At 45.7% G+C, this 15,928-nt stretch overlaps 1 protein-coding gene across 1 annotated transcript in view; it reads left to right on the top strand.

The window, feature by feature from the left end:
• PEX14 (peroxisomal biogenesis factor 14) overlaps positions 1-15,928 on the top strand; it is a 118,480-nt gene that overhangs the window by 98,400 nt on the left and 4,152 nt on the right. Inside the window, exons 4-8 of the mRNA XM_083454148.1 lie at positions 409-531; positions 5,528-5,613; positions 10,077-10,179; positions 12,287-12,384; positions 15,178-15,269. Of these exons, the coding sequence (XP_083310274.1) occupies positions 409-531; positions 5,528-5,613; positions 10,077-10,179; positions 12,287-12,384; positions 15,178-15,269 (502 nt within the window). The remainder of the gene's footprint in view (positions 1-408; positions 532-5,527; positions 5,614-10,076; positions 10,180-12,286; positions 12,385-15,177; positions 15,270-15,928) is intronic.

The raw sequence follows: 15,928 nt of genomic DNA, 5'->3' as shown, positions 1-15,928 counted from the left end.
GGATGTCACATTGAGGAGGGAGAAAGGTTGTTTTCTGCTGCTCCAGAGAAGCGGACACGGAGCAGTGGATCCAAACTACAAGAAAGAAGATTCCACCTAAACATTAGGAAGAACTTCCTGACAGTAAGAGCTGTTTGACAGTGGAATTTGCTGCCAAGGAGTGTGGTGGAGTCTCCTTCTTTGGAGGTCTTTAAGCAGAGGCTTGACAACCATATATCAGGAGTGCTCTGATGGTGTTTCCTGCTTGGCAGGGGGTTGGACTCGATGGCCCTTGTGGTCTCTTCCAACTCTATGATTCTATGATTCTATGAAAGGCAGACAGGTGGGGACTGGCTCAAGGCAGACTGAGGTTGCTGGGGCAGATCACCCAAATGGACCGGTATTAAATGACTCTCCTCTTCTTTCAAGGGCTGACGGATGAAGAAATTGACCTGGCCTTCCAGCAGTCAGGTACTGCCAAAGAGGAGCCTCAGCCCCATAGCCTTTCCACGCAGTTGGTGCCGACTCAGCCACCTCATCTTGCCCCACACAGTAAGTAGCCCCATGGCAACCACCAGACTGTTTTATTTCCACATCTCGGTCTTGTCTTCTTTCTCACGGCTGGGAAACAGGTAGCGTTTTACTTAAGTGTTTCTGGTTTTTATCTCGCTTTTGTTTTTCTTGGGCGGTAGCCCCCACAATGGTGGAAACATTTGACTATAGAATGGCAATGCATTAAGGGTTGAATACAAGGAGGCAATATAAGAGTGGGAGCGATAGGCTTTGGGGTTTTTTAAATTCCTAATAGAGCAGCTTCTCATCCCAAATCGATGCGTATTATACATAATATGTATATAAAATATGTATTTTAAATAATACCTTTGCAATTTTGGGTTGTGTACAGCCATTAGGCTAAAAGTTAACAAGTAGTAGAAGAAGAAGAGTTTGGATTTGATATCCTGCCTTTCACTCCCTTTAAGGAGTCTCAAAGCGGCTAACATTCTCCTTTCCCTTCCTCCCCCACAACAAACACTCTGTGAGGTGAGTGGGGCTGAGAGACTTCAAAGAAGTGTGACTAGCCCAAGGCCACCCAGCAGCTGCATGTGGAGGAGCGGAGACGCGAACCCGGTTCCCCAGATTACGAGACTACCGCTCTTAACCACTACACCACACTGGCTGTCAGTCAGTCATGTCCATTAATGTCAGTGGGCCTACTCTGAGTAAATCCCTTCTCCGGGATACCCCCCTCTCTCCCTAGGCCACCCTCCCTCCCTGCCTCTGTTTCTTGCTTGCCTGGATGAAGGATTGAGGGTAAAGGGAATCTGTGAATATGTGTAGAAACTAGTCTACTGTACAGAGGTGAAATTTACATGCACAGTCCCAACCATGTTTACCTCTGCTCCTGCTTACCAGTGGCATGTGGCCCTAGGAAGGTTGCCCAGAAGAGAATGTGGCCCTCAGGCTGTGCGGGGGGATGGGGGACACAGTCCCCCACCACTTGTTTGGATCCATTTCGTCATTGAAGCTTACCTGCCATCTTGCCCGTTTTCACACCCTATAATTTCATCTGCCACTTCCTTTCGTTTCCGCGCTTGAGGTTGCTGCTGGTTCCTGACGCCAGGCTAGTACGATCCCAGCCTCTAATAAAGATTTAACGCCAGCAATCTACTAGCACCTATTAGTCCCAATAAAGATATTGCAGAGTGAACGGCAACTTGTCCGCTCGCTGTGGTTTTGGCTCCCATCCTCACTCGTGAAAATGACAAGGAAATTAATTAATCTCCATGCAACAACTCAAACGTGCAATTAAGCCGCGGCCCTTCGGCTCGAGATGTAATTCTCATCTTGCTCTCCGACTGGCTCCAGAGGTTATCCTGAAGTACGGAAAGTGCATAAGGACATCAGAAGAGCCCTTCTGGATCAGGCCATCTAGTCCATCGCCCTGTTTTTTCATAGCTCCAGGAAGCCCACAGGTAGAGCAAGAAGAAAGCTTGCAGCGTTTGGGACTTGTTAGTTTAGAGAAAAGACAAGAGTGATAGGTGACATAATAGAAGTTTAGGAATTGATGCATGGCCTGGGTAAAATGGGATAGAGAAAAGTTTTTTCTCCCTCCCTCATAACACTAGAGCCACCCAATGCAGCTGAATGTTGGAAGATTCGGTACAGGTGAAAGGAAGCCCTTCTTCACTCAACGCCTAGTTAAACTTTGGAACTCACTCCCACAGGAGGCAGTGATGGCAAGCAGCCTTGGTGTCTTTGTAAAGGGTTACACAAATTCATGGAGAGAAGGGCTATTGATGACTACTAGCCATACTGTCACTTTTCTCAGTTTTCCTTATTTTAAAGTCCCAGTTCCTTGATGCTGATGCTAAGCCTTTAATCACAGAAGAGAACCAGTCAGTTCTCTTCTTCCTTGCTGATTGAGTTCACTAGCATGTACAAGTGTGTGTGTGTGTGAGAGAGAGAGAGACAGAGAATCTTCCCATCTGTATTTTTGCCAAGAAGTGTCAAAAACTGCTTCTTTTTAAAAAAACAACAACAACTCAACACACATACACACACATACACCCCACAAGCCACCAACTCCTTGATTTTGATTAATATAGAGAAACAAGACTTGGGTTGACTGATAATAAAACTGATAAATGACATCTGAATTACTTGTAGCTGTAATTTATTACATAAAATATCTTTTATTTGACATGCGATTAGTTGCTGGAAGCATCACTCAATCTGACTAGTTTGAACGCGCTCCCAAAATGAACCCCCCAACTTGGAAGGGAAATAAAGGAGGCAGAGTGGGAACACTGGTGCTGTCTGCCGTTGGCATTTATGAAATACTCTAATCCAGAAGTGAGGAGAAATCTGACTCTAAGTGTTTAAATGATTGATAGGGTTTATATATACTTTTCCCCACCTCCCCTAATCTCCTTCATTACATACAAATTCCGGGGAGTTTCTGAGCTAAGGTGTGCAAGGAGTGTTTGCATTGCGCGGGCGTTGTCAGCATCCCATAATATTTACGGCCCTTGTCGGTGGGTGTTCGTGTGCTGGTTTTGCACCTGGTTTTTTTTTAAGAACTCCACCGTCTTTCGTACAAAAGGGCTGTTGGTTCCTGCTCTCCTTACCCTTGGATGTTAAGGCAGCCACTCAAGTAGGCCTCCTGTGGCAAGTTAAGGGCTGCCTCCAAGCGATCGCTCAAAGAAGCGTCACGGAAATCTGCTTTCTCTGCTTCCAGGCCACAAACGACCAACGTGGGTATTTGTTGGCTGACAAAACTTTTTGGAAGGCTGCTTGAGAGATGGGGCAGTGGCCGGTAACAGAGATTGTTTTTAAAGGGGGATTGCGCAAGGCCACATGAGAGAAGAGGTCTGTGGATGGCTCTTACCGCGATAGCTCCACAGAACCTCAGCGTTCAAAGGCAGTCTACCTCAGGATGCCAATTGCTGGAGGCCACCCAGTTGCCCTTATGTACTCCTTGGCTGACTTTCCAGGTGTGTTTTTATATATTCTGGAAGACGCTCAGATGGGCGGGGTAATAATAATAATAATAATAATATCTGGGGAATAGGGCTCTCAGCTGGATGCTGCTGCTGAATAGCTCAGTTGGTTAGAGCGTGGTGCTTATAACATCAAAGTCACAGGCTTGATCCCCATATGGGACAGCTGCATATTCCTGCATTTCAGGGGGTTGGACTAGATGATCCTCAGTGTCCCTTCCAACTCTACAATTCTATGACTGTTCTGTAGGGCCCTGTTGGAAGGGACATTTATGTGACACTTTAGACCTAGCTTAGTATTTTCTATGTGACAGATTATTATATAGATAGGGAGATTGCTGGCCTCCCCATTAAATATTTTGCAGGCCTTGAGGGGTTCCTTACCAATGCATTAAGAAGAGCTCCGCTGGATCAGGCCAAAGGCTCATTTAGTCCAGCATCCTGCTCTCACAGTCGTCTTACTCTTATTACAGAAAGTGGTAGGTTTTCCCACACAGATCCTACTCCTTCTCCTCAAAGCTGAAGGAACTGTGCAATAAGTCTGCCAAAGTTACTAGTCCACAGGGTTGGGTCCTGGCTCACAGAGTCCCTTTTCACTGTCGCATCAGGGGAGCTGGTGCAGAATGTGGGGTGTTTTCTTCCTCCTCTCCTTCTTCTTCTCCTTCCCTTTCCCCTTCCCCTCTCTTCAATTACTTCTTTTCCCCTTTTCCTCAGTGCCTTTTATTTTTCGCCACAAGACAGAATTGTTCCACACACCCCTAAAACGAGTAAAATGGCATTTCAGCTCCTCGTCTTTATAGACTCTCTGAACTTTCCGAAAGATCATCTCGGTCCCTTTTCATTAATAATGAAAACCAGGGGGCAATAAAATGTTCTTAGCACGAACATTACAGGGACAGAGGGAGAGATGACAGAGGTCAAAGGCCGCAGATGATGGAGTTGCTATTGGGGGGGGGGGGACTTAGGGAGGCCTACAGGTGTCTTCAGAGTCTTACTGGAGGTCAAAGAAGGAGTGGGACATTGGGGCCTGGGCAAAGATCGGGACAACTATTCCGACATGGTTCATAAGAAGACAGTAACTCCGTGATAGTGGGGATTTTATTTGCAAGATTGTGAGTTGCTTCTCCTACACAGTGGTACCTTGGGTTAAGAACTTAATTCGTTCTGGACGTCTGTTCTTAACATGAAACTGTTCTTAACCTGAGGTACCACTTTAGCTAATGGGGCCTCCCGTTGCCACCACACTGCCACTGCGTGATTTCTGTTCTCATCCTGAAGCAAAGTTCTTAACCCGAGGTACTATTTCTGGGTTAGCGGAGTCTGTAACCTGAAGCGTCTGTAACCCGAGGTACCACTGTACAGAGTAAACCCATTGAAACGAATGGACCTAAGTGACTAATGATCTTGAACGTTAGCGGGTCTGCTCTGAGTTGGAGACAACGCATTGAGTGCATCTATTGTGTAGATTCATTTGGAGTTGAGATTGAAAAATCCAGAGCCAGGACTGGCAGTTACGTTTTCTGAGCCAAGTGAATTCTGGGAACTGTAACTCTGTGATGGGAATAGGGGCATCCTAACAACTCTCAGCATCCTTAACAAACCACAGCTCCCAGAATCCTATAGGGTGAGCCCTGACTGTTTAAAGAGGTGTGATGGCGCTTTAAATGTGTGGTGCTGATGTGGTTATATATTTGGAATGTATCTTTGGCCAGATGTAATACATACTCTGAACCTGAAGCTTTACAGTATATCCCTGGTTAGACAATTTTACAATTGCTTCTATGGGGAATTACTCCACATTTACTGGAGGCTCTTCCTCAGGAATGGGGGATCTGTAGCCTTCCAGATCTTGTCAGACTTCCAACTTCTATCTGTTCTGACCATTGGCCATGCTAACTGGAGGCTGATAGGAAACAGAGTTTGACTATGTCTGGAGGGTCCTAAGTTCTGCATCTCTGTCCTGTGCCTGGATAAGGAGCGCAGCAGGGAATACCACAAAACCCTGCCTGTTCCTCCTCACTCTTACCTTTTTCGCTTCTGCCCTCCAGGTCCCCCTGGTTCCAGATGGCGGGATTACGGCGCTCTAGCGATTATCATGGCAGGCATCGCTTTCGGCTTCCACCAGCTCTACAAGGTAAGGGGTTACCTTCCGACTTTTGTCAAGGCCATGTAATGCAACCTCTTTGCTCTGCACAGAGGTCCCAGGTTTCAGCTCTCAATGGCGTCAGCAGGTAGGGCTGGGAGAAAACCCCCTGCCTAAAACCCTGGACTGTTACTACCAGTCAGTGTGGACAATGCAGAGCAAGGTGCACCAATGATCTGACTCAGTGTAAGGCAGCTTCCTATGTCTTTAGGCAGTGGTTCTCAAAATTTTTCTCTGGGCTGCAGTTTCAGAATAAAAATTTGCTCGTGCCATTCTGATTTCTTTTTATGGATAAGAAGTACACTGGAAAACAAAAAGGAACAACTCCTATCAGTGCTTGATTTATAACCTAGAACACAACTACTTTATAAATAACAACAACAACAACAACAACAACAACAATAATTTATTATTTATACCCCGCCCGTCTGGCTGTGTTTCCCCAACCACTCTGGGCAGCTTCCAACAGAATGTTAAAAATGTAATAAAACATCAAACATTAAAAACTTCCCTAAACTTCAGATGTCTTCTAAAAGTCTAGATAGATGTTTATTTCCTTGACATCTGATGGGAGTGACATCGCCACTACTGAGAAGGCCCTCTGCCTGGTTCCCTGTAACTTCATTTCCCGCAGTGTGGGAACTGGCAGAAGGCCCTTGGAGCTGGACCTCAGTGTCCCGGCTAAACAATGATGAATAGCCAATGCTTTGGAAGAGGAGTCGATACTGTTTCTGCATGTGTATCGAAGGAAATTTATTTTTATACTGTACTACACTGAAATGTTGAAATGGTTCTTTGATTGTCCTTGAATCAGTCACACTTTCCCACCCTCTCTGGCTACACCAGTGAGACACACCACACTCCTTGAGAAGACTCAGTGGCAGAGCTTCCCATTTGCACGCAGAAGGTCCTAGGTTCAATCCCCACTATCCCCAGGTAGAAGAAGAGGGAGAAATCTGATTCAGTTTGATATAAAAGTGAACCTACCTAATTTTCTTTTCCCAAAACAATGTGAGGACCGAAACACACTCTCCTCCAGAGTTCACACTTCTATGAATTTTGCAATGTCATCGTCCTGTTGCTTTTTTTAAAAAATGCACGTCTTATGGGAAAGTGTACATAAAAGTGAATATATTCATCAAAATAGAAAAATGCATTGTGTTTGTGGAAACCATTTGCAAAAATGTGTACGTGATTTCAGAGCTGCGTACAAAAATGTGCTTATTAGGAGAAGTTATCACCAGAATGCTGACAGATTCACATCAGGATATAAAAAAGGAACTGTAGAGTGCTGAATTTAAGATTTTTTTTTTGGGGGGGGGGAGATGAGAAACCAAAATTGTCAAATCCGTCCATCCTTATCTCCACGTAGGCCTGTGAATATCCCTTGTCTGAAACCCCGGGGAGCCACTGCCAGTCAACACCAAGTCTGCATGAATAATGGTCTGTTCTGCCCAATTTTGTCCATAACCCTGCTCCCCACTGATATGCGGCCCCTGGAAGGTTGCACAGCAGGGAATGTGGCCCTTGCAGTGTAGAGAGTTGAGCTCTTGCTTGTGAAGACTTGCCTCTTGCTGCAGAGTTCCCTCGCTCCCTGGACCCCATGCATTCCCACCCCCTGGAAATATACTTTGTAGGTCTGTTTCTGTTAGCAAAAGGAGAGAGTGTTAACTTCATTAGGGCTTATGAGTCAACAAAGTACAGTGCCAGGGGAGTATTTGAGTTTTATCTGCATTTATTGGAAAGATGCCTGCCCCCATCTTTACATCTAAAACTTTGCAGGTGGCTAATGGCTGCAGCTCTGAAAGCAAGCAACTGGGCGGGGAGGGGAAGCTAAAATAATTCTGTTATTCCTTTTTAAAAACTGTTTTTAAAAGTTATACAAAAAAAGTAACAGTAAAATATGAATAAAAAACTGAGTTGGCAACAAGCAACTTAAGGGAGCTTTAGAAAGCCTGGGCAAATTAGAGGGGACTTGAATTGGCACCCAGTGCTCATCAAACTATTTGCCATGTGTTGGGTGTAATTCCAAGAAGCTTTTCTTCCTGTTGTCACCTACCTCACCTCAGACAGAGGGCTTCCAAAGGTGATTTGAACCAGTTGGGAGCATCAACATAGGTTTCAAACAAACACTAGTTTGTTTAACCAGCCAACTTCAGAAACCATGGTTTGAAGAAACTGGCTAGTTTTACACTGGGGTGGAGAGCCTCCTTTTCAGCCTGAGGGTGTGACACATAAACACACTGTGTACAGGTATTCCCGCTGGTGCATCTAACACTAAACCATGGTTTATCATGACACATAAACTCAAGCACTGTGCAAGTACACAGCCTGCCATTTTACCCAATGCATCTGTGAGATTATTTTTTGAACTCTGGAAAAGACCCTGTAAAACAACTAAACAAAAACAGAAGAATTAATTATTTCAGCTGGTACTGTGCATGAAAACCCATTTCAAGAGATCACACTGTGTGTGGTCGCTGCATGTTTTTCCACCAGGATTTTACCAAAAGCATCCACAAGGTCTCTTTATATAAAACAATCAGAAAATGCAGTATTAGCTCACAGAACGTTGTGAGTTGTTTTTAAAGGGAAAGTGGAAGATTAGGGCCGATTGGGGTTTGTGTGCAGAATGGTCCACTGGAGGAAAGCATGCCTGGCTGGATCCTGGAGCAGGATCCTTCCTTTTAGGAGGTGAGAACACATTGCAATAGTCTTTCCTTGCAAGTCCTACTTGTTAAATATACAAACAGGTAAAATAGGACTTTAGCCTCATGTAAAGAGGCAGGAGTGGGAAGTGGGGTAGAGGTAATGGCTCACAGATTTTAGCAGTGACTCTCATTGTGCGAGAGCTAACCCAGGCATTACAAGGGTGTCCCCTCACTTTCATTTGTGAAGTGCTAACAGATATGCAAATACGTAAACGAGGCTGACGCCAGACATCTGTATCATTAAAGTTGTAGATCAAGTGGAGAACATATTCCCCCACCCCCAGGCACTTCAATCTTGGGGTTTTATTTTTTTTAAAAAAGCATAGTAAACTCTCTTTAAAAAGTACCTTTAGACATTTCTCTCTCCCCAGATAGACACTATTTATTTATTTTTCCTCTTTAAAGCAAAGATTAGAGGCAGATGCTAGGCTTTGTCTTTCTCTATCTAATATTTCCCCCCAGAGGTGGAAGATTAATATTTCTGTTCTGGAGTACATCAAATCTGAAATTCCCTTTGGGACAGAGATGATTATTATTATTATTATTATTATTATTATTATTATTTCAAACTATACCCGCAAGGTTTCAGGGCCTAAAATGCCTTTCTCACCAGTCCCGTCCCCATGGCCTGCTCCAAAGGACTGGAGGCAGAATGAGAGGGAATTCCTATTTGTGAGTCCCGCCTCACATAGGGAACAGGCTGGATGCGGCCCTCCAGGTTCCCTTTCCGGCCCTTGGAGGTTTCCCCAGCTCATACCTGCCATTTGCCCTGCTTCACACTGCAAGTGTATATGCCTGGCTTGAACTTTAATAATGCTATGGTTTGTGATGTGCCAGCAAATCAGAATTGCAAACCATGGTTTGAAGTGGGTATGTAAACCATAGCTTGCACTAACGATGGTTTAGCTCAAGGTCTGACTCGGCAAACTTTGGTTACAGTCATAGCTGTGCCTCAGAAAAATGGGAGTACAGTCAACCAGCTGTGAGCCACGATCTGCATTTGGATGTCATGCTAAACCAAACTCACCCTTGCAGAGGAGGGAGGAGCACCTAAGCCTGGGAGGGGAGGTAGACTCACTCTCATTACACCAAGCTACAATTTAACTCTGCCATCTCAATCTGGTGTTTTATCCAACTAAGTCAAAGTAGACTCATTGAAATAAATAGACCAAAGTGAGTAATTTCACTTGGCTTGCCCTGAGCTGAACTAGTATTTGATACATCTGTGTATATTTTGGGACAACATCCCCAGCCAGCCTAATGTGGGATATGAGACCCAGAACATCTGGAAGGTACGAGATTGGTGAAGGCTGGGCTAACATTAGGTCTCAACTGACTCATAGTTTGCTTGTAAGTTTGAAAGTGCAAATCGTAGTTTGCTGTGATATCTGAATCAAGTCCCATTGGAGGCTAGGCAGTTCTATATATGCAGCATGCAGCAACCTATCTGGTGCTGATTGTAGTCTTGCAAGGAATACATGGTTCTCAGGGTGCTTGAATTAGGTCTGAAGCAGGCCATAGTTTGCCTCTACGGTTGGAAGTGCAAAACCCAGTTTGGTGTGATATCTTAATTGAACCCGATTGGATGCTGGGCCGTTCTATGTGTAGCACCCCATGCGGCACTGATTGATGTTTGGCAAGCAATGTGTGGTACAGATTTCAGGGTGCTTGAGCCAAGCGCAAATGTACCCCCGTTTCCTTTCCTCCTGTCAACACACTTAGCTCTCTGCTGTTTTGGTGCAGAAATACCTGCTCCCGTTGATCATGGGCGGCAAAGAAGACAGGAAGCAACTGCAGAGGATCGAGTCGAGCATCTCTGAGATGAGTGGCAGCGTGACGCAGACAGGTGAAGATTAATGATTCCATCAGTCCCTGCCCCTCAAAGCCCCTGCTCCCCACGTCTCTCTCTCCCCCCCCCCCACGTCTCCTTTCTTCTCGCCCCCACCCCCAGTCTTCCCTCCTTTCCCCAACCTTCTCCTCCATCTCCACTTTATGTGGTGACTTCATTTATCTGCTCTGAGAAATCTGTTCACATTTGCAAATGAAGCCGCCGTCATTTCGGTTTAATTTGAAATTGCTTGTTTACTGTCGGCGCGGCCTCAATTAATTATGTTTTTACGGAAAGGCTCCCAACCTCAGAATATTAATAAGGGGAATAAAATGACAGCCTTTCGAAGGGGCTGTAAAGTTCATTTTTAATTTCTGCTTCTCTGAGGGTTTTCTTTGGGTTTTTTCCCTCCTGCCCCCTCCTTTTTCTTTTGGGGGACGGGTGGGGGCACCTGCTCTGCTGCCACCCCTTCCCCTTCACATTTTTTTCCTTCTGAGTACTCAAGGCAGGGTCAAGAGAGTCTGTAATTACGCCTCGTCCCCCGACCCCGGCAACCTTCTCTGTTATTGACTCCATAGGGCTATTCTTCATTACACGCTGCCCCGACGGATGACCTAGATTAGCTGTTACCTGTCACACTAGTGAAATCTCTCTCCTCTCTCTCTTCCTCTTTTTTTATGAACCTGTTTACTGGTTTATAATTTGAAAAAAGGGGGGGTTGGGGGGGAACCTCTGAGCAGTGATAATCAGTCCCCCCCGCCCGCCCCAACTGAGTTTTCTTTCCTGGAGACGGCGGGTGGTGGGGAGAATGTATCCAGAGAAGGAATCTTTCCCCCATCTGCTATATTCATGTAAATGACTTTTAACTGGCCCTTCGCCTAGAACATAAGAACAACCCTACTGGATCAGGCCAGTGGCCAGCGTCTTGTCCATCATCCTGTTCTCACAGTGGCCACCCAGGTGCCTCAATAGGAAGCCCGCTAAGCAGGACCCAAGCACAAAAGCGCTCTCCCCTCCTGTGGCTTCCAGCAACTGGTATTCAGCAGAATTACTGCCTCTAACTCCGGAGGAAGAGCATAGCCATTACGGCTAGTAGCCATTAGCCTTGTCCTCCAGGAATTTGTCCAATCCCCTTTTAAAGACATCCAAGCTGTTGGCCGCTATTGCCTCCTCCAGGATCGCTACACTGTGTGAAGGAGTCCTTTGTTTTTGTTTGTCCTGACTCTTCCACCCATCAGCTTCATTGGATGTCCATGTGTCCTAGCCTTATGAGAAAAAAAACTTTTCTCTGCTTTCTCCATGCCGTGCATAATTATTTGATTCATGTGCTGTTGTAAGAGCATAGATGCAGAGCACAGGAGCATCTTCTAAAGCGGGGGGGAGGATAACTGCTGCTTTTGAGTTGCCCAGCAATAAAACTGCTAGAACATTTTTGCAAAGCTAAGCAGGGTTTCATATTGAATGGAAGAACACATGTTGAGATTCCTGCATTGCAGGGGGTTGGACTAGATGACCCACGGGACCCCTTCGAACCCTACAGTTCTATGATTCTGTGTTGTTTTCCCAATCTCCCAAAAAGGGCTGTAGCTCAGCGGTAGAGCACCTGTCTTGCATGCAGGAGGTTCCTTGTTCAGTCCCATTCAGTGTATTTTGCAGATGTGACTTGGGGATCTGTTCCTTCTTTGCTGCTGCCGCTTATGCCAGCAGTGTTGTCCTCTTCCAAACCATATACAGACCTCAAGCGCGAAGGAGAGCTTCCCCCGCGCAGTTCAGAGGTAGATAAATGACACCCAGGCTGCGCGAGTTCAGGGAGACAGTGCAAATCATAAACTGATATAATTAGAAGGGAGAGGTTTTGGATAGATATACTGTGGGCTTATAGACACCTATACAAAGGGAAGATAAAGTAGAAATAGGGGAGGTTAGATAACAGTGCAGGTAGATTACCCATGGCGTTGATAAATTATAAGTGGTTCGGGCAAGCAAAAGCCACTGATAAATTAGACGTAGAAAGAACGGAGGCATCTTGTAGTTGGACATCAGAACCCTTTTTTTTAAAAAAGGAGTCTCTGTGCTTTTGTTGCAATCTCATTCCCCTCTCTGTTTCCCTCCTCTTTTAAAACAGTGACTCAACTTCAGACAACTTTAGCTTCTGTCCAGGAACTTCTAATCCAACAGCAACAGAAAATCCAGGAGCTCACTCAAGAACTGGCTTCCTCCAAGGTAACTCTCATCACCCTTTACCCTTTCGACAACTGCAAAAACAGCTTGCAAAAGCAATTGCCACGAAATATGCTGCAGTGGCTTTTTTTTTTTTTAAAAAAAGAAGGATTTGACAGGTGTGTGAAGGGGAGTTAAGCCCATCAGCAGTTGCTGGGGAGCACGATCAGTGTACCGCATCCGTGTTTTAAATCAGGCTTACTAAAAGCCAGAGCAGGCATTCATGCAGAGACGCAGCAGGGAACCTCCTTTCTGCTTAGTGTTCCCATCTCCCAGGAGCCTTTAGTCCAGGCATGTGGAACCTCTGATCCACCAGATCTTGCTGGACTACAATTCCCATCATCCCTGGCCTTTGGCCACGCAGGCTGCAGGGAGTTGACAGAAACATCTGGAGGGTACAAATGCTGCCCTAAATAATTTGGTACCAGGAGAACGGGAATCCAGCCTCCCAAGCCCCCATTCACTCATTTTTCCTTTGGGGAGGCAGAAGGTCTTGCTGGTGGCCTGGAGCCAGCCAGGAAATTGGGAGACACTCTCTTCTGAGTCTGAGAAGTGTTAAGATCAAGAGCATATGTTACACTTTAAGGAGAGAAAAGGAGCTTGTTGGGATGCGGAGTCTTTCAAGATTCCTCCTCCTCCCTCTTTCTTCTTTCTAAAGCCCTCCTCTGAAAATAGTGACACATGCTGCTGTTTATACAAAATAATGTGTGTATGTGTGCATTTTTTTTCCATTTCATAGCATTCATATGCAACAAAAGATTGCAACGAAACCTTAAAGTGCTTTACATTTGTTTGTTTTTTTAAATTAGTCAACGAAAGGCCGTTGAAAGCACTTATTTAAAAATTATTTTAAAACCAATCGACAGTAGGGAGGAAAAGAACATGTCAGCATTCTGTGTGTCCAGATAGGATTTGCCTAAACATAAACGTTTCAAGCAGGACCTGAAAAGTATACGGTGTACATCAATAGGCAGGGAGTTCCAAAGTTTAGGTGGATGTCGTTGGGCTCTAGTTCCCATCATCCTCCCTGACCATTGGGCATGCTGGCTGCATTTGGGAGTTGCAGTCCAACGTCTAGAAGCTGCCAGGTTGGGGAAGTCTTCCCTAAACTTTAGCAGTTAAAAACAACAAAAACCCCAACCATAGTTTTTTCAGCTGTGCTCTTTAAGTTTTTATGTCGGCTTTTCAGACTCCTGCTGACATGCTGTAAAAAATGAAAAAGAAGGGCTTTAAGTAATTAAAAGGAAAAAAGAAAAGCCTGCTACATTCATTTGTGTGTGTGTAGGCTTGAATTTTCTACCACTTTTGTTTCTGCGGTTTTTGTTTTTTGTTGTTGTGGCTGTTTAAAAGAGGCTGGCTTAAAAAGCCCCAGATGTCAGGTTTTTATTTCTTAAATCCTGCAGCATCTGGCACCATATGTGTTTTGGAAATCCGAATCCCTTTTGCACAGGCCAGCAAGTGGAAACCACTCTCTGCTCCTTTAATGTGCTTCTGCAGTTTTCAAAGGGCTCCGAGAGAGCGAGAGCCAAAAACGGTGGCTTGTGGATTCCCCACTGCCTCAGAGGCTCAGGGAGTGGCAGCCTCCCTGGGGAACACATCTGTGCCTGGGTTGTCAGCTACTATGGAGCTGAGCCTGTCGCTGCCAGAAAGGCAGGCTAGGGCGGGGTGTGTGTGTGTGTGCTGCTGATGCAATGGTTGCTGCCAAAGCAGCAGTAGCAGCAGCAGCAGCAGCTGGGAGCCACTTCCAAGCAACATGATGTGAGCTGAAAGTTAGATAGTCCATCCAAGGATTACGTCTGGCATGGATGGACTTCAGGGTTTCTGGATCACCACATAAAACAAAACAACAACTTGAAGCACAAGGATGAAAGAAAGGCTTTGGCTTAGTGGCCAAGCACCTGTCTTGCATGCAGAAGGCCCCAAGGTTCATTCTCCAGATAGGGCTGGGTGTCGTCATCCCCTCCCCAAGTCCATCCAAGGATTACACCAGGCATGGATGGACTTCAGAGTTGCAGGATCCCCCTTCTTAAAAACACACTCTGGAACCCTGAGGATCAGGAAATGACCATAGCCTAGTGGCAGGACACCTGTCTTGCATGCAGAAGGTCCCCGATTCCATCTCCATAGGATGACCCTGATCTGAGGCCCTGGAGAGCTGGTTCCAGTCAATGCAGACATTACTGAGCTGGGTGGATCTGACTCAGTCCAATCCAGTATAAAACAGCTTCTTGTATGTTGCTATGTTTTAAGCGAAGGGTTTTAGCTCAGTGGTAGAGCATTTGCTTTGCATGCAGAAGGTCCCCAGGTTCCTCAGTGGCAAAATGGTGGCTTATGGGTGGAGCCTGTTGCCTCCTTCACCCCTGAGCCTTGCACTGCAACCACTTGTGACAACTGGTTACAGTTATGCCAGAGTTATTGCAAGGTCAGGGATATTAACTCTCCAGCTCTGTGGTTGGAGAGCTCAAGGTAATTCCATGCACAAATTCCTACATCCAGTACGCACACCAGAGTGGCACTGTCTCATTTCACTCCCTCTTTGGCCTTCAATAAAAATTGTTTCTTTTAAAACAAAATCAAGGCAGGCCAATCCTTGTGTGCTGCCCCTTAACTCCTAGCTGTTGTGGCGGAAACATCTGCCCGCAACCTTTATGATTCCTTTGAAAGACAAACAACGCAGGAGGTTGGCCGTCCTCGGAAATGCTTTTGAGAGCCTGTGTTCTTGGGATACTTTCTCTTGAGGAGAGTGCATGTCTGAGTTCACCTGCCTTTCACCAAGACTTCCTCTTTGCACCCTAGGCCACGACGTCCACTAACTGGATCCTGGAATCTCAGAATATCAACGAGCTGAAGTCGGAGATTTATTCCTTAAAAGGGCTGCTTCTAAACAGGTATGCAATAATACAGAACCAAAAGAACCTACGGAGAGACTGGCAACAGGAACAGGCTAATGGCCCATCTGAGTTCAGCATCCTCTTCCCTCTCAGTGGCCATCCCAGTGCCTGTAGGAAACACGCAATCAGGATTCAAACACAACAACACTCTCCCCCTCTTGGAGGAAGTTCTAAGGGGCCAATTTCTCAATAATGCAACCCACAGACCCACTGGGCCTCTCTGCAAACCTGTCTTTCTTTTTTCCTGTGCTTATATACTGCTTGATACCAAAACAGCCTCTACGTGATTTACCAACAGATTAACAAATCACAGGGGTTGCAATCAGTGCTAGTCCTGCTCAAAGTATACCCACTGAAATTAATGGACACGAGTGACTATCTTAGGCCTGTTAATTTCAGTGAGTAGATCCATTGAAAATACGGAGCATGAAGTGAGGTCCATTAATTTCAGTGGGCCTGCTCGGAATAAAACCTAGTTCAATGCCACCTAGAGGGTCTACTCTGAGCAGGACTTAGTGGGAGCAGAGGAGTTACTAGCAGGGTCTCACTCCTATACTGCAGCATTCTGTACTGGCTGTGGTTTCCAGGGCACGGGCAGCCTCACATAGTGAGTTGCAGTAATCCAGATGCCAATGTCTGAACTCTTGCGGTCATAC

Source organism: Podarcis tiliguerta, assembly GCF_965153285.1.
Source record: "Podarcis tiliguerta genome assembly, chromosome: 8".
In the NCBI taxonomy this organism is placed as follows: Eukaryota; Metazoa; Chordata; class Lepidosauria; order Squamata; family Lacertidae; genus Podarcis; species Podarcis tiliguerta.
The sequence above is the reverse complement of the archived record's forward strand: the minus strand, read 5'-3'. Positions and strand labels throughout refer to the sequence as shown.